Source organism: Centruroides vittatus, unplaced genomic scaffold, assembly GCF_030686945.1.
Source record: "Centruroides vittatus isolate TY-2023 unplaced genomic scaffold, ASM3068694v2 scaffold_211, whole genome shotgun sequence".
Lineage (NCBI taxonomy): Eukaryota > Metazoa > Arthropoda > Arachnida > Scorpiones > Buthidae > Centruroides > Centruroides vittatus.
The window spans coordinates 855709-879139 of NW_027122687.1; the positions used below are offsets into that span (position 1 = coordinate 855709).

The 23431-nt window shown below is 32.9% G+C and overlaps 1 protein-coding gene across 1 annotated transcript; it reads left to right on the plus strand.

The window, feature by feature from the left end:
- The first annotated feature begins 422 nt into the window (after positions 1–422).
- LOC136987433 (major facilitator superfamily domain-containing protein 12-like) lies at positions 423–18218 on the plus strand. Its single transcript, XM_067285169.1, has 11 exons — positions 423–550; positions 12722–12990; positions 14173–14380; positions 14453–14576; positions 14643–14801; positions 14875–14967; positions 15525–15617; positions 15685–15864; positions 15950–16038; positions 16867–16982; positions 17054–18218. The coding sequence occupies exons 2-11, from the start codon at positions 12729–12731 to the stop codon at positions 17185–17187; spliced, it is 1458 nt and encodes a 485-aa protein (XP_067141270.1). The 5' UTR covers positions 423–550; positions 12722–12728; the 3' UTR covers positions 17188–18218.
- The last annotated feature ends 5213 nt before the right edge of the window (positions 18219–23431 follow it).

The following is a 23431-nucleotide window of genomic DNA, read 5'->3' on the forward strand; positions in this document are numbered from 1 at the left end:
TTTACCTTAAGTGTGATTCAAGAACATATCTTCTCCTAATTTTTTCTAATTATTAATATTTGTTATCGGAACAATAATTAACACGGGTCAAATGCTTAATTTTTGTCTATCTTCTCTTATTATCCTTTCGTAAAATATGACACTTATTTATTTATTTCAATGATGATGATAAATCAGCTTAAATAAATAAATAAATTTACATTTATTTGAAATGATTTATCATTGCTAATTTGCATTTAATAATATACTAGATATGGTGCATGTCAGTAGTTAAGTTCTTTTTCCAAATCGCAATATTGCATATGCCAATTTATGTTTCACGAACTTCTAAGATGGTTGCTGCACAGGTTGTGTTACGTGAGGCCTTCCGGCGGAAGTTGCTAGTCAGTCACATGATGCCAGCTTTGTGTCTGGTCGTCGTCTATGGTGCTCTTCTCGAAATTTAATTCTCGGATAATTCGTACGAAATTTTCTTGGATATTCTCATCTCATTTTCAATTTTATTAGTGATTTTTAAACGAAAAATATCAAGAAATTGCAAGGGTAAAAGGTAAAAATTAGGATAAAAATTGAGGAGGATGAGGTCAATTTTCCTCGCTAAATAATTGATTTTTAGCATTTATTAATTATTATATTATTTCTTTAAAAAACTGAAATAAAAATCAAAATTCTTATTAACTATATAATTGTTTTAATTAGTCGGAAAATATATTTCATTTTTCCGTTCCTAATATAGTAAATTTATCCAAATAATAATAATAATTTAATTAAATTTCTGTTTTTATTCTATTAATAATTAATTTTAAATAAAATAATTGCAAGTTATATTTTATAAAATAAAATAAAATAAAAATATATATCTAAAAACTGTAGGCTTGGAAGCATATGTTGCGCCATTATTACACATTTTATTACTTGTATCTGGTTTTAAATATATATTTAAAATGGATTGAAGAATTTTGATAGTTTCGAAATGCGTTCATTTTACTTGTATTAACATTTACGTAAAAATTATAATTTATAAGCAATGAAATAAAATTTCTTGTTAAAGAAATGAGGAATAAAAACTAAATTTGTATTATACGATTTTATAGAGCTTTACAATTAAAATCCGTTTATCCGTTATAAACAAAGATCATTTTAAGGTCCTTTCCCTTTTATTTCATTGTAGTCTTCATTCTTTTATGCTAAAAATTTGTATGCTACAGAGGCCTATACATTAAGAAATCACCAATACACTTTTTCGTAGATTTTGAGTATCATTTGCGTCTGTTTGTATGTCTGTAAGTAACGATTTAATTTACAATATTAACCGAAAATGCTTTTAAGACTGGATTTTAAAAAAACTCTTACGATCGCCTAAATCATGGATGGCGAACCTTTTTGAGTCTGCGGGCCACATAGTAAGCGTATTAAGCATACTTATGTTTAAAAATGTTTATGCGTGCAGAAGTTTCAGACTTGGAGTAACTATATTTAAATTTGGCCGAATGGCCGAGCGGTCAAAGTGGTATCTTATCGCTCTTGTGGACCCGAGATCAAATCCGGACGGATCGAAAAAACCCCAAAAAATTTTCAGGTCCTCACTACCGGCTGTCCCGTTGTGGGCTTGCTAGATAAAAAAGCCCTCTTAGTGCCCACAGGGCGAAAAGAGTTTTAAAAAACTATATTTAAATAAATAAAATAATATGCTGTAATTAGAGTAAAGAAGCTGATTGAAAAAGATGATAAACCGAAATGGCATAATACGTTACGTGCCTGATGATTTCTTCGACGTGCCACAGGTTCGCCACCTCTGGCCTAAATGATCGGGCTACAATTCGGCTATTTTAACACAAATTAATTATTTAAAATAGCCGAACTGTAGCTCGATTATTTAGGCGGTCGTTGGATGTTTATATATACTGTAAATACAAAAATAAAGAAAATAATAGAAAATTAAGCATAGTTTAAATACTGGCCTTCCTTTCAAAGTCAAGCCATGATGCCAGCTAAAACACGCAAACATTTAACAAAAATAATATTAAAGTAGCTAAGACATAGCCAAATACTGTAGCGCCACATCACTAGCGGACATTTGAATTTGCCGAGGGCAATTCAAATGTCGGGTAATTGATGCTCTATTGTATATTCGTCGGGTTTTACGTTTGTTATATTTACAAAAACTCTTTGTTGATTTTACAGGGAATTTCAAATAAATAAATGTAAATTAATAAGATTTTTATTTAATATTTACATACAGAAAACTGATATAATTTGCGTATATTTTTAATGTTTACTTATAGGGCTGTATATAAGATTATAACTATTTCGGAAGGTTAACTTCTAAAAAGTTTGAGAGTTTTATTCGAATTATATTACACTAGCAGGTAGGCCCGGCGCTGCTCGGGCAAAAATAACTATAGCGAAGATTAAGATTATTACGTTATAGTCACAAAAGAAAAAGAGTAACTTCATCAACGAACTAAGTATTTCTAAAGAAAGGTCGAATTTGAAAATCGAATGTTCTAATATTGTTCGATTTTCACGACGTGTTCTGATTATATCCTTCGATTTTCATCGAATGTTCTAAAGAAGAAGGGTCGAGAAAAACCGAACTAATCCGTTTAAATTTGAAAATCGAATGTGTTCTAATATATTACTCTTTTTCTTTTTCCTTTTTTTCAGAACCCGTAAATCTTGCACGTCGCTTTCTCTTGTTCTCCATTGTTACTTAACACTTCCATTGTTGACACTTCCATTGTTACTTAACACTTAGGGTAAAAAATTTAAGTATCAAACTGTGTAACAAATTTCAACTTTCAACTCCTACCCGTTTTAGCGAAAATTAAGATTATTACGTTACAGTCAACCTTACCCGTTTTCACAGAATGCATGAATTGGGTCCCCCCTGTTTCCAGACTAATTACAGAATTTTTAGATGGGTCTAAAAATATGTTCGATTTCCCGCAAAAACGAAAAAAACGTCTTGCACGTCGCTTTCTTTTAACACTTCAATTGTTACTTAACACTTCCATTGTTGATGGAAGTGTTAAGCCTTAATCCTGTCCCTCCTCCCCCGTGGGAAGGTATTTCGAAAAATCCCTTCTTAGTGTGCGTTCTCGTGACGTACCCTAACTGTGTACCAAATTTCAAATTTCAACTCCTAACCGTTTGGGCTCTGCACTGATTATTATTATTATTATTATTATCAACTCGTCTCGATTATGTATATAGATTTTGTCTTATAATGTGATAATTTTATACATAACATGCATAATAACACCATCTAAAGCAGCTACAGTGAATGTAAAGTATTATCAGTTGCATAGAAATTCACATTTTTAGAAAAGACTCAAAAATACAAATTATGAGTTTTTTTGGCATTACTGTTACTAATTAAATGCGCACTTTTTAAACATCTTTAACACAAACCTTGTTACTCCTGAAAGTGTCTCGCATTCTCGGGGATGCACGAATTTCAGGGTGAGAGCGTCACTTTTCTAAGGGTAGCTACATTGTTCTAAGGAGTATACACGCTGTTCTAGGATAACCACACTATTCTACGGGTAAACAATGTTCTAGGAGTAATCACACTGTTCTAACGAGTAAACACAATGTTGTAGGAGTTGAAGAAACTGTTCCAGGGGTAACCACGCTGTTCTGGGAGATAAACACGTTCTACGGGTAAACACATTGTTCTGGGAGTAACCACGCTGTTCTGGGAGTAACCACGCTGTTCTAGGAGTAACCACATTGTTCTAGAGATTAAACTCTTATCATATTACTGTATGGAAACAACATTCAATTTTATTTCTACTTTTCGTCCATACTCTATGAAATTGTCATCATTCTTCTTCTTATCTGGGTCGGAGAGAATGGTGAACTGATAATACTTTTTCGATTAAACCTGACTTTCTCACGGGAGAGCTCAAGTCGCGCAGATACACCCCATTCCAATGCACTTGAATCTATCATTTTATCAGAGCAATTACTAATTAATAACCTTACACATTATATTTTTTATGTTATCAATGCGGAAATGTATAGGAATAAATATTATTGGATTTTCAATGCAATTTGTTTCGAAGATGTTAGGTTAAAATTTATATAAATTTAATTGAAGCACAAGATAAGCTATTAAAAATAAGGCCTTGAACGTCTTGAATTGACTTTACAGCTCTCATGGTCTGATTGATGAGAACACTTCTAGTGTAGATCATTTTATTCTGTTGCTTTACCTCCTGAAACTCTTCATATCAGTGGTTCTTAATTAGGGTCCACAATTAGGATTCTTAATTAGGGCCCAAAGGCCTGTAGAAAATTTTCGAGAATCCGTGGGCTTAGAAGTGTAAAAATCAATATTTAAAAACATTATTCCGAGAAAGGGTCCGTGACCTTCACCTGACTTAAAAAGAGTCCATGGAGCAAAGAAATTAAGAACCCCTGCTTTATATTGCTAATGATATTTAGTTAATACTGCTCAGAAAGTCGAAAGTATTCAAAATAAAAGACAAAATTTAAACCAGATCCTGCAAGAATAGTTTGCTTTATAGAATAAAATAAAAAGAAGAAATAGTTATTTTATTTTATTTATCTTTATTGGAATTTAAAGCGTTATCTCGCACCTTCGAGATAACGCTTTAACGCCGTCAAGGAGTCAGATATGGAATGACAAATGGACTTTTGTAACGAAACTCTAATCTATGATTTATAATTAAATAAATAGCTAACGAAAACATTAAATTTAATTGTTTAATTATATTTTGTTTTTAGAGAATTTAACGATGCGGCCTGTTTATCTCGTACATAAGATCCGATACCCCCTTCACTTAAGCCAAAGATAGCCACCACTTACCCTGTAAGTTCGGGAAGGCTAAAAATATATTCAAATTTGAACGTGTTAATCAGTGTAATGTCTTGTTTCCATAGTTTCCATTAATGTCCATTAAAATATAAAATTAAATATTGTATAAAGTTTAAATCATAAAATATAACGTCAACACCTGCAAAGTTAAACTTTATACAGATGCCTGGGGCTAATTCTTCTGCCTTCTCGAGTATCTGTCAGTTTAGATTTTTTCAGACGTGAAAAGCATGAAATGTTGACGTGGCATTGAATTTTTATCGAAAGAATTAATTTTCTAGAAAAAAATATTCTAAAGTTATTATTTGAGTGTTTAGTTTACTGATTTAGAATGTATTCAAGGTGATCACCTTTAAATTTTAATTAAATTTTACCTGATTGCAATTACATATTCAACTGAATTTCGTGTGTAAGTATCAATATTGCCAGTGTATCGATGTGTCTAACGAATCTTATGTCAAACGAAACAGTCATCATACTACTGAATATCTCTAACCCGAGCCAGATCTATAAACGACCTAACCTTAGGGCCTCGCCTCTATAGCTTAGGACTTCTATTTTTACACGTAGCTTTATTTGATACAGGAGAAGGTCCTGTAATGTTACAGCTTAAAACCACACAAGGCCAGCCGTCGATCAAAGTCTGGTTCTAAAACTGAATGTCCGGCACCCTACCCTAGGATACCTCAAGTACAGGTATGCCACAAGGATGTCACGAATTAGGTTTTGAATTAGGCTCCATCTGATGGAATAAAAATAAATTTTCATCTGTTCTTCTGTTCAGTGAGGCGAGTATTATACATGATCAGCGCCGGATTAAGCCTCTAGCGGGCCTAGACAAAATTTAAATTGGGGCCCCATTTAAATAAGTTGCTCCTAAACAATGGGCTCTCGTGGCGCACATTACTTCTGACGCACGGGTGGCTGTTGACCTTTTTTTTTTTTTCTAGATAATGGCTAGTCGAGCGGAGCTTAGTAGGAATTGTTAAATACAGCCTTTTCTGTCCTATCTAATTTCTTAAATAATTTTTAACTCGTTTTGAAACAGAAAAATCTTCTGCACTGAAGCCGGGGCCCTCCGAATTCCGGGCCCTAGACATTTGTCTACTTTGCGTATTCGATAATCCGGCCCTGTACATGATCACAGTTTATCAAACAAAAATCATGTGCCTTTTGTCATGAATAATTTTTTCATTAAAAATAAGTAAAGATTCTAATGATCAAGAAGTGGCTGCAAGTATTAATAGTAGCCACTTCTTGATCATTAGGATCTTCACTTTTTCTTGATCATTAGAATCTTTAATAGAATAGAATAGAGCAGCGTTTCTTAACCTGGGAATCGTGACCCCCAAGGGGGTCGAGGTGATATTAAAGGGGGGTCGCGGGTGAAACCATAATTCTCGGAACGTAGTGACGACTAATACTTGACTTTGTGCATTCTTTGTCAACAAAATAACTCTAGAATGAGTTGTCCGATCTTGATGAAATTTTCTTGGACGACTCATCATCACTCAAGGATGAACTGATTAAAATTTCAACTTTCAAAAATGATCTGTTTTTGTAAAACTGGAGATACGGGTTTTTCTTCGGTATGGATCATTTTTAAGAGTTGAAATTTTAATCAGTTTGTCCTTGAGTGATGGTGAGTCGTCGTAGAAAATTTCATCAAGATCGGACAACTCACTCTAGAGTTATAATGTTGACAAGGAATGCATAAAGTCAAGTGTTAGTCGCTTCCCGCACGCACGTGTAGAAGCATCATCTAGTGGTCGGAAAATATGACAAGCATTAAAACAGTAATTTTGAAAGGTAAATGTTATCGCTAACTACATACACAACAAATATAAAGAATCTTTATAGAATAATAAGTTAAAAAAAGTTTTCTTTTTTTAACTTATTATTCTATAACATAGAGCAGCAGTGATCAATATTGATGGCTTTACGATCAATTCTCTCCTTCGTCTTCCTATCGTTAGTACGAAATTTCGATCTCTAAATAGAAGAAGCTGCACAGAAATTCCAGATTGAGATGAAGTCGCTCAAATTCATCATCATCGATGAAATGTCAATGATTGGTGCAAGAATGCTTTACATGATCGAGAGAAGATTGAGGGAGATAAACCCCGAGAAAGATGAGCTTTTCGGTGGATTCTTTGTCTATTTGTTTGGTGATTTTTATCAGCTTCCTCCTGTTAAAGATACTCCTCTCTCCTCGAGTGTTTTTTACAATGTAATGTCCCAACAAGGTAGGGACCCTGTTGGGACATTACATTACATTTGCATTTGATTCTTTTGTGAAGTTCATTGTACTTAATAATTCTCACAGACAAAATAGCGCAGATAGTTCCTTCACAGATGTCTTACAACATCTAGCTTCGGGTGATTTTTCTGATATAGATCTGAACACACTGACGACTAGAAATGGAGCCTATTTATCCAGAGATAAACTCGATCAGTTCCAAACGGCTACATCCAACAAACGAGCAAGTTAAACAAAGCAACGAAGACTACTTGCAGTCAACTGGGTACCCTGTTGCTTATATAGCATCTGAAAACACTCCAGATATTGCCCTGCTTTCGTCCAAAGATGACTCAGTTCTTGGTCTCCCCAAGTATTTGAATCTCTCAGTTAATGCCAGAATCATGCCGAGAGTCAACTTATGGGTGCAAGGAGGTTTTCTTTTTTTTTTTTTAACTCTTTCCGCCCTGTGGGCACTAAGAGGGCCTCTTTTAGTAGGCCCATTATGGGTTCGGCCAGGTCCACAATGGGGCGACCGGGTGGTGAGGGACGGGGCCCGACATATCCGAACGGACCACCCCCCGAAAAATTCCTGGGGATTTTTCGACCCGTTCGGATTCGATCCCGGGTCCCCCAGAGCGGTAGGCTACCACCTTGACCGCTCGGCCATCCGGCCGCTTGCAAGGAGGTTTCGTCAATGGTTCACTAGGAACTATACGCTACATTACATATGCTCCTAATGCTTGCCCTCCAGCTCTTCCTCTGTTTATTCTAGTGGAATTCTATGGTAATCTGTTTCCAATAATCCTCATAACACGCTCTTCGAACGATGGCAGTATATTGCGATCTCGTAGACAGTTTCCCCTTACCTTAGCATACTCGATGACTATACATAAATCACAGGGATTAACTCTTCCAAAAATCAAAATAGATATAGGGAAAAAAGAGACATCTATCGGTCTTACCTATGTTACATTGAGTGAAAAAATAACTGACTCAGTATTTTTAAAGAGTTACAATAAAGATTGCTACGAGTCAATCTGTAAGTCCAAGGCCCGTAGTGAGAGAGAGAATTTCACGAGACGTTGGCATAGCAATTAATTAATGGCTTATTCTGACCTTATATTTGTACCTTTAAATGATCCAATAGAAATCAAATATATTGTTGAGAACGAATGATTCTGTGTTTCTTTTTCCCTCATAATCTAGAAAATAAGGGGCGAGCAGCTTCGTTCAGACTACACGCTGATGCAGCGTTACTTAACTAATTTAAATAACTGTCATTGTACAACCTTGTCTTTTTACCAATCGATTCGCTAAATGTAGATGACTCCGCTTTTTCACAAATTTATCCATTTCGCATTAGAAATTTTAAAAAAAATACAATTCAGTTTCACGGTTGACCACACACTAAAATAAAAGCACCAGACGCACGCTTCGCATTCGAAACTTAACTGAAGTGGTTAACAATCGCCAGCGCCTCTTTTATATTAGTGACAGCACGACTCGTTCAAACGCATCCGTATGCATGTTCAAACATGCTCTCGCAGCGAGTATTATAGAAGGAGATCAAATTACAAAGAGCACGTACACATCAAGTTGGAACTTGTAAATTGCTCGCGTATGTACACGTCATACATGCGTGTTCATACCCGTCGCTATAAACGCAGCGACATAAAATAATAGGAATAGTTGTATTACATTTTTTATACTGTCGGTATTTTCTTAATGTATAAAATTAGTGCAATGTGATTATATAATATTTTAAAAATTTACATTTATAATTACAGTCAAAATTCAATTAGTAATAGTAACCCTTACTGTTATTATTCCTTTGAGAGGGGGTCGCGAAATATTAATTATATTTATATTTACTATTTGGGAGTCGCGGAGCTAAGAAGGTTGAGAATCGCTGGAATAAAGTGATATTTTTCTTGATCATTAGAATCTTCACTAGCAAAGCTAACGAACCAATTAGCACAAGTAAATCATCAGAAACTGAGGGCTCTATTACTGAAGATTTGGCTATTTTTAACGTTAAGCAACGTTTGAAACAACAGAAACAGAAACGAAAGAAAAGAAGCCTCGTACATCAGTTGTGAGCACAATTTTTGGTGCCGAAGCAGAAGAAATAATGAAGATTCCTTTGTCAAACGACACTATGAGTAGACGTATTAGTGATCTATCAGTTAATATTGAAAAATTAGTTATAAATAAAACAATCGAATCGAAATTGTTTAGTTTGCAGTTGGATGAGTCAACTGATATCGGTGGTAGAGCACAGTTACTTGTTTTCACTCGATATACTCGTATTGAACATGATAAAATTATAGAACAACTTTTATGCTGCAAGGAATTCGGATAAACTACGACGGGAAAAGATGTTTTTTATATGATGAACACATATTTTAGTACAAGTGGTTTATCTTGGAAATCTTGCATGTATATACAGTATATAGATGGGACCCCTTCTATGGTTGGAACTATAACAGGGTTTGTTTCATTCGCTAGAAAGCAAAATGGAAACATTGTAACAACTCATTCATCGTGAATCATTGGTAGCAAAAACAATAGGCCTGGAAAGTGTTAGAAGAAGCAAAGACAATAGGTCTAGAAGACTAGAAAATGTATTAGAAGAAATCATTAAAATGGTTAATTATATCAAAGCCAGACCATTAAAATCGCGAATATTTGCAAAACTTATATGAAGAGATGTAATTTCACCCCAATAACCTTTTTCTTCATATTGAAGTGAGGTGGCTTTCAAAAGGTCGCGTATTAAAACATGACCTTTTGAATCACTAGAACAAGTCAAACTCCAGCAGGCATGGAAGAAATGAAAGACCATGTCTATAGGACAAGAAAGGACTCCCTCGTATAATAAACTGAAAAAATAAATTACAGTGACATACCAAATATAAAATAATTTATGTATTAAATACAGTGAAACCTGTTTAAAACGGAAATCTGCCTAAAGAAAGAAACATTTGATACCGATTTACACAGGTTTTACTGTATAATTAAAGTTAACGGCGATACTTTATTTTGTAATATCTGAGGCCCTGATGAGGAACTTGTTCCGAATTATATTTTGATGGCAAAATTACTTTACACTGAATATTTTATCTACGGTAAATTTTGAATTTTTCCCCGTATTTAATGTTATTCCGCTTGCTTTTCATCACTTTACACTGAATACCTGTGGTAGAAATTCTCATTAGACTCACTCGGGGCTCTGGATGACAGGAATTGGAGTTAAGGTAAAACCCTCAACGATATTTCATGAGTAGACACGTCATGTTTATCTCATTTTTTATCATCCGGCGGCTTCTACGTGAGTTTGTTCGAAAATGAAAAATGACAACGGGCATGGAATTCAATGCCTGGGAGAGAATTTATATATGAAATGACTCCACTTTTGTAACCTAGATAAAGGATTTTACACGGAGAAAACCGTTATAATAAAATACTAGTTTATTTAGAATTCCAGCTAAAAACTAGCTATATGTAGTTTTATGTACTTGAATTCGCGTGATAGGTCTACGTAAGCGTTGAAAGTAAAGAATATTTTTTCCTGGTTCGAAAACATTTATCAACCTTGGAGAAACGTGAAAAACTGGTCCTTTATATTATACAATATGATATAACAAGATATTCAGGTTTATAGCTTTAATTAATTATGTATTGAATGAAGTAGGAGTTTGATATATTTGACTCCCTCACTTTATTAATACATTTTTTTCCTGTTATTTTATAACTTTTAAAAAATTTTACCCATTTAATTGCATTTCAATTTCCAGAAATTATGTCTTCTACATTGAAATAAAACAATAAAATTTTATACAATATAATAGAAAGTCTGTCTGTTTTCTATATATTTCTAAACTCTTTGCGGGACGTTCGAATATTACGTTAGCAGAAATTTGCCTTTTTTGATCCCTTCCCTGCCATCACCAGCCATCGTAAATCAAGGTACCCTCTCTAATTACGCAACAGGCCAAAAAATTAAAACCATTAGCTATACTGCTGATCATTAACATTTTTACACCAGGAAGGAAAGCAAATACCATAATCATGTTTATTGTACAGTACACTACAGTATAATGGGAGGAAGACATGATTAAATTGACAGGTAAACTTGAGGTACAGAGCACTCAGCATGTTGTATCTTTTATGCAAATTTCGCGTTTGTTGCGTGCCGCCTTCATGGTGTAGCAATTTTAATGGCCAGTAGTGTATTTTCAACTGTACCTGTTTATAACAATGTTTTTTATTTGTTGAGGCATCTTGTAGCTGCCTCAATAAACTGCACGCGCATCTTGACTACAGAATGCAGTCAAGTTGCAAACAAACTTTTAATCCACAGTGGCAAATGATACTTTTTCCCAAAAGCATCTTGCCTCTATCGTTTCTGGGCCAAATCCTCTTCCCATAATGAGTCGAGCCATTTATTGAAATTGCGATTTTCATCTTCTCGATTGCGAGGGGAGATCCGAAAAACGAATTTTATTTATTAAGTATTTAAAGATGAATTATAACAAGTCGTATAAAGTAAATAATGAAAATTTACTTGCCATGCTTCGTTGTAGGCTGACAGAAAACACAAATTCTTATCGGAATATGATAGGCCTACGATATGTATTTTAAAAAGAATGTTACAATTATGTTACAGCCATCTCCTGACAAAATTTTATGACAACCGAAGAGGAAAATAAACGACAGGTGCAATCTTACGTCATCAAAATCTCCTTCTCCTTATCTTCTGCAATTGGCAGATACGAACTAAGCCCTCTTCCCCAAAAACTAGTGACTCAATAATTGAATGGGCCCTTGATAGATCTACATTAAATTTTTTATTGTTACTCTCTAGGACATGCGGAAAATATAGGCTGCAGTGAAACCTCGAAACTCTCTCCCCTTGATATTTTGTAATAAACACATAGGATAAAATAATAATAGGGTAAAATGGTCAACGGTTATAATACACTACCGACAGCTTTTATTTTAATGTTACCCTTACTACCTCGAGCATATCTGTTAGCAAAATATAAAAATATGTACAGTAGAACCTCACTAAGTCGGACACCTGTGGTGAGAATCCAAAGTGTCCAGGTTAGAGGGGTTTCCAACTTTTGAGCTTTTACTATATAAAAGTAAAAATGTGTGTCTGTATGTTTGTTAGGTAAAGGCTTCTACACCGTTCAATATATCGGCACCAAATTTGACATGAATATTCTTCGATAACCTAGTAAAATACTATGAGAATTCCCACCCAAACAATCTCTAAATCTCATCCCTCTTAGCAATTTTTCTGTTTTGCAGTTTCATTCTTGTAAATACTCGGATCAATAAATGAACATTTTAGTTACTGTTTAGCCCGTTCATAAACCATTGTTTTTATCTCCCCTTCTCCAACCTAACCTCACCAATTCTCCATCTCTCAACAGCCGGTCATACGTAGCTACCTCAAAATAATCATTGTATGTATGTACAGTACTGTACTGTACGTCTGTATGTAATCTTTACCTATTTATACCTTTATATGAATTTATGTAGTTACATAGATCTGTCATCACGTATTAAATTTTAATAAGAAATTGATTCTTAAATTACATAGAGTATTAATTTCGTTTCAGAACAAGCATGAGGTTGTCATGGAACACGCGATTATCGTACGGCGTGGGACATTTTCTAAACGACTTGACCGCATCCATGTGGTTCACTTATCTCTTAGTCTATCTGCAATTCGTCTTGTGTTTCGACACTAGCGTTTCCGGTTTCGTACTGTTAGTTGGTCAAGTGACAGATGCTATAGCAACCCCCTTACTAGGATACGAGACGGACAGTACTCATCATTTAGGAATATGCAAAAAATATGGAAGAAGAAAAGTATTATATCTTTTCGGTTAGTGTATATTAAAATATAAATAAAAACGTACAGTTAAAATGAAATTTTTGTAGTTTCTAATGCTATTATTTAATTTGGTTTTATTATTACGAATCAGAAATGGATGAAAAACTAATCTAAAAATCTGTATAGAAAATAAGCATTTTATGACTTGAAATGAACATATGTCGTCTTCTGCGGTATACGTAAGATGTCAAGTGTAAATGATTTTAATCTCAATTTTGGCCGTATTAATAACTAAAATCTTTAGTTTTTAAGTTTGAAATTGGTAAAATTGTAACCGTTTTACACCTGAAATCTACCAAAATTTATTTTAAGCCGTCCCAAATCTCGATATCCACTCACTTTTCAAGTGAACAAAGATTTAAACGACTTTGTTATTCGAGGATACATTCCTTTCGACTTATTTACTAACCTATTTGTGATACTTCGATCGATCATTCTTCAATTCAGCGACCACTTTTTTAATTTAATCGTTAACTATCTTTTCAGCAAACACTTTTTAACATTTCTTTTTAAAATTTTTATTTCAATTTTTTTTTTTTAAATTTTTATTTAAGGAAAATCTCTTCACTCATAGCCGAATGAAGTGATAAAGATACCTTTTTCTTATGAGGACTTAATTATATGCGATTTAAATTACTAACCAAGCATTCTAATTACTTAAATTACTCTCTTTAAACATGTTTGTTTCTAGGTTTATTTATGATTTTGAATAATATACAAGTAAAAAAGAAATAAGCAAGAATTTTATAACTTTAATTATACGAAGTTTTCCACGTATGTATTGTGTTAGTGTAGTGTACAAGTATAAAAAGTAGTAGAACCTGTACGTCTTAGACGGGTTGTATAATTAGTTACACGTGGATTATAGTTACTTCAACAAAAGCACCATTAAAAATATTCTACTGTTACAAAATGCAATGAAAATCGATTCCCTAGTCTAATGCCATTAGGAATTTTTTAATCGGATGATGCAAAAACAGTCTTAAGATCGTTAAACTTCGTTCTATAGATGATTTTTGTTATAAGATTATAAAATTAAAATAGAAATTAATGTTTCCAGAGCTCATAAATCAACTTAAACGTTGTATCACACGTGATGGGGTTGTTATATCGGGGTTTAGGTATAAGCCTGATTTATAATCTTTGACTTAAATGATTTTATCTATTTTTTAGGTGTTTCTTGCGTATTATTTAGCTTTCCATTTATATTCATCCAGTGTCCAGGATGTAGTAATAGTAGTCAGTGGGCTATGGTGGTCTATTTGGTTCCTCTAGTAGTAATCTTTCAAACAGGTTGGGCTGCCGTTCAGGTTTCTCATCTGGCTCTCATACCGGTCATCACAGATGACTCTTCCGAGAGAGATTTTCTAAATGTTATAAGGTAAAGCCAAGAATTCCAATTAAACTATGCTACTTTATGGTAAAAAATTTATGATTTCAATTAAATTTTTAGGAATGCGTTCGATGCGGTTGCCGATTTTAGTGTTTTTACAATCGCGTGGATCATTTTTGTTACTGACGTCAATGGCCCTACCGACGCTCTGTCTATTGCTGAAGATGATAAGAGCAAATTTATGGTAAAATTTGTAGAATTAAATTATAATTTATTGTTCGTTAATTAACATTAAATCGTTTAATTAAAGATTATTGTAATAACGATAATCTGTATTGGATTTTCGACATGCGTTATATTCTACTTGGGGGTGAAGGAAGTAACTCCCGTTCAATCTGCTACCACTTCGATTGTTCAACGTCGAACATTAAATAATCGGAAAATATTTAAGGAAAAAGAATTTTATAAAGTATGTTTCTATTGCAATTTCTTTTATATTTGCTAAAATATGGAGGCCTAATGTCAACTTTTTCTCCCCGTAGATAGCTGTTATATACACCACCGCGCGATTATTTCAAAACTTTAACTTAGTTTTCATCCCTCTTTATTTACAAGAATCATTAGGAGCAACTCAGGTTAGTACATTGTTTATTTTACGGCATTCTTGAACCCACTAATCGGTAGATAAAACATTGAACATAAAATTAATCGCGGGTTCGCGCCTAGTCAACGGACTGGTCAAGTGGAATTTTCCGGGTTTTCTTCACTCGTCTAACATCTAAATAGGGCTCACTTTCTCATAGAAAGCCCTCTGCTCTCCATAGACACCTCCATCTTGAAGATGTATTGGCATTGCCCTTTCTATCCAATTCATTGCATTCCTAAATGTCTCGCTCTTTAAATTATTATTATTTTATTGCCAAAAGCCTCTTATATGTTATAGATTAAAGACACATCAAAACAAAATCTGGTCCAGTTTACAACTTTCATTAAGTTTTTCTTACTTTTTAATGCTCTTTTTTACTATCACATTTTATTGCTCCTTTATACTTTCAATTTATTCGTCGGTTCTGTTTGCCTGACCAGAAATTATCGAAATAAATCTTGAATAATTTATGCTTTCGGGCAATTTATTTATATCTTAATAACAATATTTTACATGTATTACTTATTGAATTTTTATTTAAATTAGGATTTTATAGCTAAAATACCACTCCTAATCCATGTAGCTGGGTTTGCATCATCATTTATAACGCGTTACCTTATGAAGTTCTGCGGAAAGAAGGTGAGAAAAGTTTTAAAATATTTTATTTCCTTGAATAAATATTGAGTTTTATTCATTTAAATTGTAGTTATCATTAATATTTGGTGCAGTGATTGGTACAGGAGGGTGCACTTGGATATATTTCGGAGAAGGTTCATCTTTCTGCTCACAGTACATATACGTGGTGGCCATTCTTCTAGGAATTGGCTCCAGTATATTAGTTGTCACCAGTTTGGCTTTAATACCGGATTTTATTGGACTCGATACTGTAATTACAAAATTAATCATAATTATGTTTTTCCCAATTACATTGGAAGTAAGTAATTTTCATACATAATTCATTTCCTTTAAAGGATATTGGTACTTTCGTGTACGGGGTGATAAGTTTCTTTGACAAGTTAGCAAACGGAATTGGTATATTAATTATACAATATTTACATGAGTAAGTCCACTTTTTATTACGCGTAGGCTTATATATTATATAATTAAATATAATTAAATATAAATACAATAATTGGACAATTATTGAAATAGTATTGTAATATTCCATAAGCTAACCTCGTTGAACCAGGGAGAAAGGCCTGGAATTTTATTTTAATCTTAATTAAAGAGCTCTGTGTAGAAAGAATTATTGGACTAATCGCGACCAGATTTGATATACATAATGTCCCAAGTATGCGGTTTCGATTTTGAAAAAAAAAAAACAATTTTACTTCAAAATTAGACCATTAGGACGAAATTTGGCGTTGATGTTTTCTTAGCGTGCATATTGCAAAGCGGCAATATGCACGCCTATAAAAAATGGGCATCATACATCATGCAAGAAGCTTTAAACTGTGATTCAACGTCGAATCAGTACTCCTACAGGTAGTACTGGTTGCAATCGGAGCCAACCTGGCTTCTATTGCAAACACTTTTTGGTCAATATACAACGAAGTTGCGTGGGACAATGGATAAATATAGTTCATTAGTTTCTTTTATACTTCCAGAACAGGCTAGAAGTCATAAATTTTCTGTTGTTTGTTGATAACAGAATTTGGGGTCCCTTGGGCATTAGGAAAAGGGCAACACAGACGAAAAGGGCACGTGCTCCAAGTGCCTCAATGTACGGGCATCCTTACTCAAGACATTTCACAAATTTGGTCGAGATTTGCCCAACAGTTCTTTCTGTAGGGTGCTCCGAATACCTATTCTTTAATTGTGATCACATTATATTTTCCTTCTGTGAAACTTGGTTTAATATTCTACAATTTTCTTTAATTCTTTTTAGTATAATGTGTGATAAATGCGACTGGTTTTATCGTCACATAATGTCTATTGGAGTTGGAAGTATAGGTGTAGCAATGGTTTTAATGATCCTATTAGAAATTAAACTAATACACAGAGGTATGATTTACTCATATTTTTATTTATTAAAATTACATTAAAAAATAAAATATCTACTTTTCGTTTAACAGATAATACTTTCAGAAAACGCTTTATTGCGGAGCATAAATTAAAAAATGAATTCGTAAACAACAAATCGGAGATAGAACCATTGCTGAGAGAAAATGGCATGACTCATTTTGCATTACATAGTTCTGAGTGCTGAAACTTATTTATCAGAATGTGTTTTTGCATATATTTTACTAACTCAACGCATTTTACTAATCTTTTATAGAAAAGAATTTAGACATAATTACCTAGATATTTCAACAATTCTTCTGGAGTATTCAGTCGGAATTAACTAGAATTTCAGATTATTTTTTTAGAGAGCTTAACCACAACTATCTTTATCTTCCAATCCGTTCTAGAGAATTCAACCATAACTACCTGTATCATTCAATCTATTCTTCTAGAGAATTCAGCCAGAGTTAACTGAATGTTCCAACTACTCTTCCGGAGAATTCAGCATTACTACTTACATCTGCCGAACTATTTTGCTGAGTGCAAGTGCTCGAGAATCAACAACAATTTGGTAGATTATCGGAAACAAAATCAACAAATTCTTATAAGCAAAGATTATTTTTTATAAGTAAAATATTACTCGAAATAAATTATATTGATACATAAACTTGAAAATAACTATTCAAAAAACAGATCAAAAACAAACATTTTTTTCCCGAATTTTTAAATCGATTTTTTACATGTATTTTATATTCTTCACATCTTTAAACGTTTTTCTTGTTAAAAAAAAACTGGCTAATTCTGTATAAGCCAAGTAATTTTTTGAATTAAATTTAATTCACCTTTAACTTTAATTCTTTTAATCGTGGAACGTCATGAGAAGTTATAAAGGATCATACCTCGATATAGCATCCCCCTAAATAGCGCCACTCCATAAAGCCCCAGTTACTTGCGAATGGATCTTCTCTGTAAATATAAAATGCATGATTTTGCATTGCTAACAACTTTATCTAATCATGTGACTTTCGAACCCGGAATCATTGAATCATTATACAAGGTTTTATTGTTTTGGCTTTATGATAGTACCATACACAATTCATACATAATTGTTAAAATGAGTATTTTATATAAAAGTTTTGTCGTTTTTAAAATCAATATTGTTTGTTAATAATTAAATATTTTATGAAATAAATTTTAAATGATTAATGTCGAGATAATAAATTTATTTTTAATTAATTTTGTGGTTTAATTAACTGGATGAATTACTTATACACGGATTAAAATCTCCGATTGGATTTATATAAAACTAGTCGTATATTATTGTGACATGGTCAGGTCACAATGCCGTGCTGCAATTTTTAATCATATTTTAATTTTAAAAATTTCCTATACAATTAATATACACAAATTCGTATGGAGCCCATGGGCCCATGCCCATCAGGCCCTGACTTTTAATCTTGGCTAGTGAATACGGCTGTAGAGGTCATTCAGTACGAAGTCATTAGACGTGAAAGACATTTCAGCAAATGAGGCCATTTACCTGGCACAATTATTTTTATAAAGAATAAATAAATTTACATTTTGTAAGAATTTATTAATATTCTGAAAAGATTTTTTCTGATTTCTTTTACCTTTAATTCTATCTTGTACAATAGTTAATACAGTAAACTTTACTTCACCATGCTCTACCATGGAAGATATCCAATTACCACAATGTTCTGTTTTTCCTTTCTAGACATTTATGTATACATAACAAAGAAAAGTGTGAAGTTTGACCTTTCGGGTCTTTTGCAAATCTCCTCTTGAACCCAAAATCTCAAAAAAAAGAAAAAAAAAAAAAACGGGAAATTCTGTGATGTGTGTGTTGTTCGCAGGAAAAGTGTAAGGTTCTTCTTGAGAATACTTCACAATTACTTTTGCACTGGATAAAATTCCAGTTTAGGGAAGGGTGAATGATGTAAACAAAGTTTGCCCTTAGTAGGAACAAGGTTAAAATGATTGAAATATTTATAAACATTTTCAAATTTTCTCCCTTAAAAAAGACTTTTTATATAATTAAACTTGTTTTCTTGTATAATATATTTATTTATGCGAATTAAAATTAATTGGGTCAATAAGCCGAATGACAACATTCGTCAATTTATCACTGATAACGATTGACATTGTGGAAGAGGATTAACTTCTGCGCAGCTGGGTGCCTGGCGGTCTGTGGTAAGTGGGTCGTCGGGGTTTAGTTATATACGTTTGAAAATCAAATCCTATTTTTTTCTTAGTGATAAGTTATATAAATACATATTAAAACATTTTGTGATATCAATTTTAAATGGAAATTATAAAATTCACAATTATGAAATTCAGTCGGGGTCATATTTAGTTGCAAGCCAAGTTAAAGTTAATTTTGATTTTAAAAATATATTTAAAAAAGAGAGAAAATACAAATTTACCTACGTAAAAATTACAATTATAAATATCAAAATTATATAACAAAAAATCCAATAGACCGATTATTAATTAATGCTAAACGTTCTGCTAGGCTACATTAAGGCTAGTTTAATAATTAGATATAAAGTAATTTGGCTACAGGTAGGCGGTTATGCCGCCATCTCATGGTAGATTTCATAATTAGGAATAAATTAGCATTTTTAATTTAAATTAGAACATTGCGGAAGAATGGTTTGGCCCGGAGCGGGACCCGAACCCGCAACTCTTGCTTAAATTAATTTAAATGCAACCGTAATGGTTAATGGGACTACTTTAGCGCCCACTGTGTAAATCAATTAATTAGTTGCGGGTTCGAGTTCCTCTTCGGCCGACCTTTTTCTCAAAATAATATAAATTTAAATTATTAAACTAACCTTAATATAGCCTGACAAATTTGGGAGATCGCTTGTTGTCAGAGTTACGTAAAGATACTTGGAGGTCGGCGAAAGAAGGAATCGGATGTTTCCTTTTTTACTTGGATATGATGGGTGGAATAAGACAATGCAACACTTTGAATGATCTGACAAGGAAGAGGTACCTCCCGGGAAGAATTTTTATGAGAAATCCTCCCCTATACAGATATTAGACAAGTGGAGAAAACCGGAAAACTCCACGTGACCTGCTCATTGGTTGGTTTATTTGTTTACAGGAACGTAATACGTGAACGACCTGCCAAGATGGGATGCCTCCTTTCTATGCTAACCCATCAGTCTTCTGCAGTTTCATCCTCTCTGCTACTGGTGGGCCTGCTCGTTGGTGAGGCCCGAACCCGTAACCAGTGTTTAGTGGTTTTATCCACTCGGCCATTGTGTGGGCCATACACGTATACAATTCATGTTTGTATTTTTAACGCGCTCACTTTAGTTTCATTACGGAAATTTGTTTTTATTCTTTCATGTTTCAAAAAGGCATTCCTAAAGGAAAGAAGATGATAATTCTAGATAAGAAACGTAGAAAATATGCATTGTATGTGACTTTATACCTAGAATATTTCTAGGATAGTAGTGCCAAGGTCTAGTTACTGTAGGTTACTATAAATTACTATAGTAACCGTTGCGTTTCACCGCACTGATGAACAGTTTCATGAAAAATATATTTAGAGCTCATAAAATCATTATGACTTTCTTCTATTAAATAAAATTACTTAGTTTCTGGTCTTTAATATATAATTTTCCATGTTTTTAACATTTTTTCGGGTACTTCAAACTGTATAATTCTTTTTATTACGTGCATTAAAATATTTGTCACAATTATAGTTTAAATTTGTTATCAGTTCATCTATTATCTATTTTTATTGAGTTCAGTCACATTTCTTAGTGTTATAAGATAATATTTTCGGAGAAAAATATAAATTTCGGGTGCAAAAGCTGCAATTTTTTTCAATTATAATGTGAAAGAACTCTTGATATATTGCACATTATTACAGAAATGAATTGCACAAACGTGTGCTAAAAATATTAACGACATTAAATTATTCAAATTTGAATCGATTTTACTTTTGAACTATTCGAGAACACGTAAATTGATATGTTTAAAATAAGAAATTTTATGTGTTTCTATATAAAAATGCATTGATTTGTTTTATTTTAAAGTACAGAAGGCCCTCGATTTTACGAACCAGGGGGAAGAGATGAGGGGGTATACTTTTTAAAACGCATATTAATAACATACTTAAAATTTATTAAAAATATTATTATTCGATACAACTTGTATTGAGTGATTATACTCATTGACATTTCAGTATTGGCTCTAAATTTTTCGTCTGTTAAATCGGAGTTCATCGAATCAAGGGCTTCCTTATATGCGGGAGTAGTTGGTCAAGTATATTCTATGCATCTATTTTGATGAAAAATGTTACATAGACATAAGCAAAAACACGCTTTCCTTCACATATACAGCAAGTTTTCTAATACAAAAATGCACCCACAGATAGGATAGACTCTCGCTATAATCGTATAGTTTTGAAATACGTTGCCCAAATAAGGCCCACTTATTACGTTCGATAGTGTAGAGAAAATAAAATGGCATAACAACGATGATTGAAACAGATATATATTGAACCATGTGCAAACACCATGTGCAAACAAACAGTCATTAGGGTTACAGAAGTGATGTACTATACAGTACAACTCCTGTTCCTGTGCTTCTATCAGCAGTGACCTTTTCCCCAATCTCACCTGTTTTTAAATGGCTCCTTATAGTTTTATGAGTTAAACCTTCTAGCTACGTTTCTTATGACCGCCTTTTATTGACAGCATCCAGGTCCTTGCTATATTCTCACGATTAACTTTTTTAACGATTAACGGTTAACTTTATTTTTCTGTAGCAGGCATGGTTAACTCTGGAATAACAAATTTTATATTGTTCCTAATAGGCTACAGGCAGCAGCGTAACGTGTTAATACATCATTTGGGCCTTATTAGGAGCTGGGCTTTGTCTCTGTTAAATATCTACAAATTCAATCGATATTTTGGTAATTTAACTTATACAGGACGCTTTTACAATTAATTTGTAATAACCTGGAGCTATAAATAATTAAATGAAAGCTTTATTGCTTATTTATAGGAAACATGTTCGTAACAGTATCCACCCATCTACTTATCGACTTTAAATCTGATTTTTATCAGAAACTGTTGAATAAATTAAGTTTATACTTTTGATATTGCTTACATAAACTCAAATACTTGACTTAAGACTTAAAAACAATCAATTTTTAAATCTTCAAGAAAATATTTTATGGCACTTTAAAGTGTCCCTTTTAAGTAAAATGTTTAACTCTTATATACAAGTGCGCTATCTTGTGTCATAAGCAAAAGTACAAGTATATTTTCTTGTGTTTTTAAACACAACTACAAGTGAAAAGTACAGTACAGTACGAAGGATACTTATGTTTACGACATATAATACACTGCATTTTACTATTTAATCAGAATATTTCTATTATTTTTTGTTTATAAAATGATATAATCTCGTCTTCAAATGTGCGGATATTCATATTTTAACAAGATTAAAATACGTGGAATTCTAAAAGTAATATTCGAGTAAGAAGAGATCAATCAAAACATTAGTTTAATGAGATTGCATTGAAATGAATATTTTTGAATAAAGTGCAGTAACCTTTGAGTATAACGTTTCAACATAAAATGAATAAAGTAAATGTTCCTATAAACTAAAGACTGGTCCTATAACTATAAACCCCCTCGAGTAAATGGAATTTTGAAAGGGGGTGTCGATGGAACACGAGAAATTAGCTGGAGGTCGATAGAAGTCGAAGGGTTAGATGGAAAATCAGATAATTATTGAGAAGAATATTTTCTTTATGAGGAGGGTCAATGCAAGAAAAAGGTTAGAAACCCTTGTTATAGATCTATAAGATTTATATATAAAAACGCATTAATTTCTAAGGGAAAAAACTTAGTTTTAAATAAAACTAAGCATTAAAAATAGATATCTTTTTTTTATATTTTAAGATAAAAATACTTTAGAAATATTTTTTTCATTTTTGTACTGATGAAGTACACCCCAAAATAATTCGATTGATTTATTTGAAAAAACTGAAGTCGTTTATCAAATACCTACCAGTGGCCGAGTGAATAAAACCACAGATAATGCCGGTCGGTCGCGGGTTCGCCTCTCGCCAACGAGCTTCGCGTGAAATCTTGGGCGTGTTTAACATCTAAATAGGGGCCAGTTTCACCATAGAATGGCCTCCAAGAGTTACATCCCTTGGCAGATCTATTCACGCGCTCCGTTGCCTTTTATCAATCCCATAAAATCTATCATTCATCAAACCGAAGATAGTAAAGTTATTCGAAATTCCTATTTTACAGTACTAAATTTAAAGATTTCTTAAAATAAAATATTTTAAAACGCTCCAATATCATATTTAAAATAAATTAATTAATTTTTTCAATTTATTAGCGTTTAATTTACAATAATTTTAAATGCTTTAAATGGTCCTTTAACCA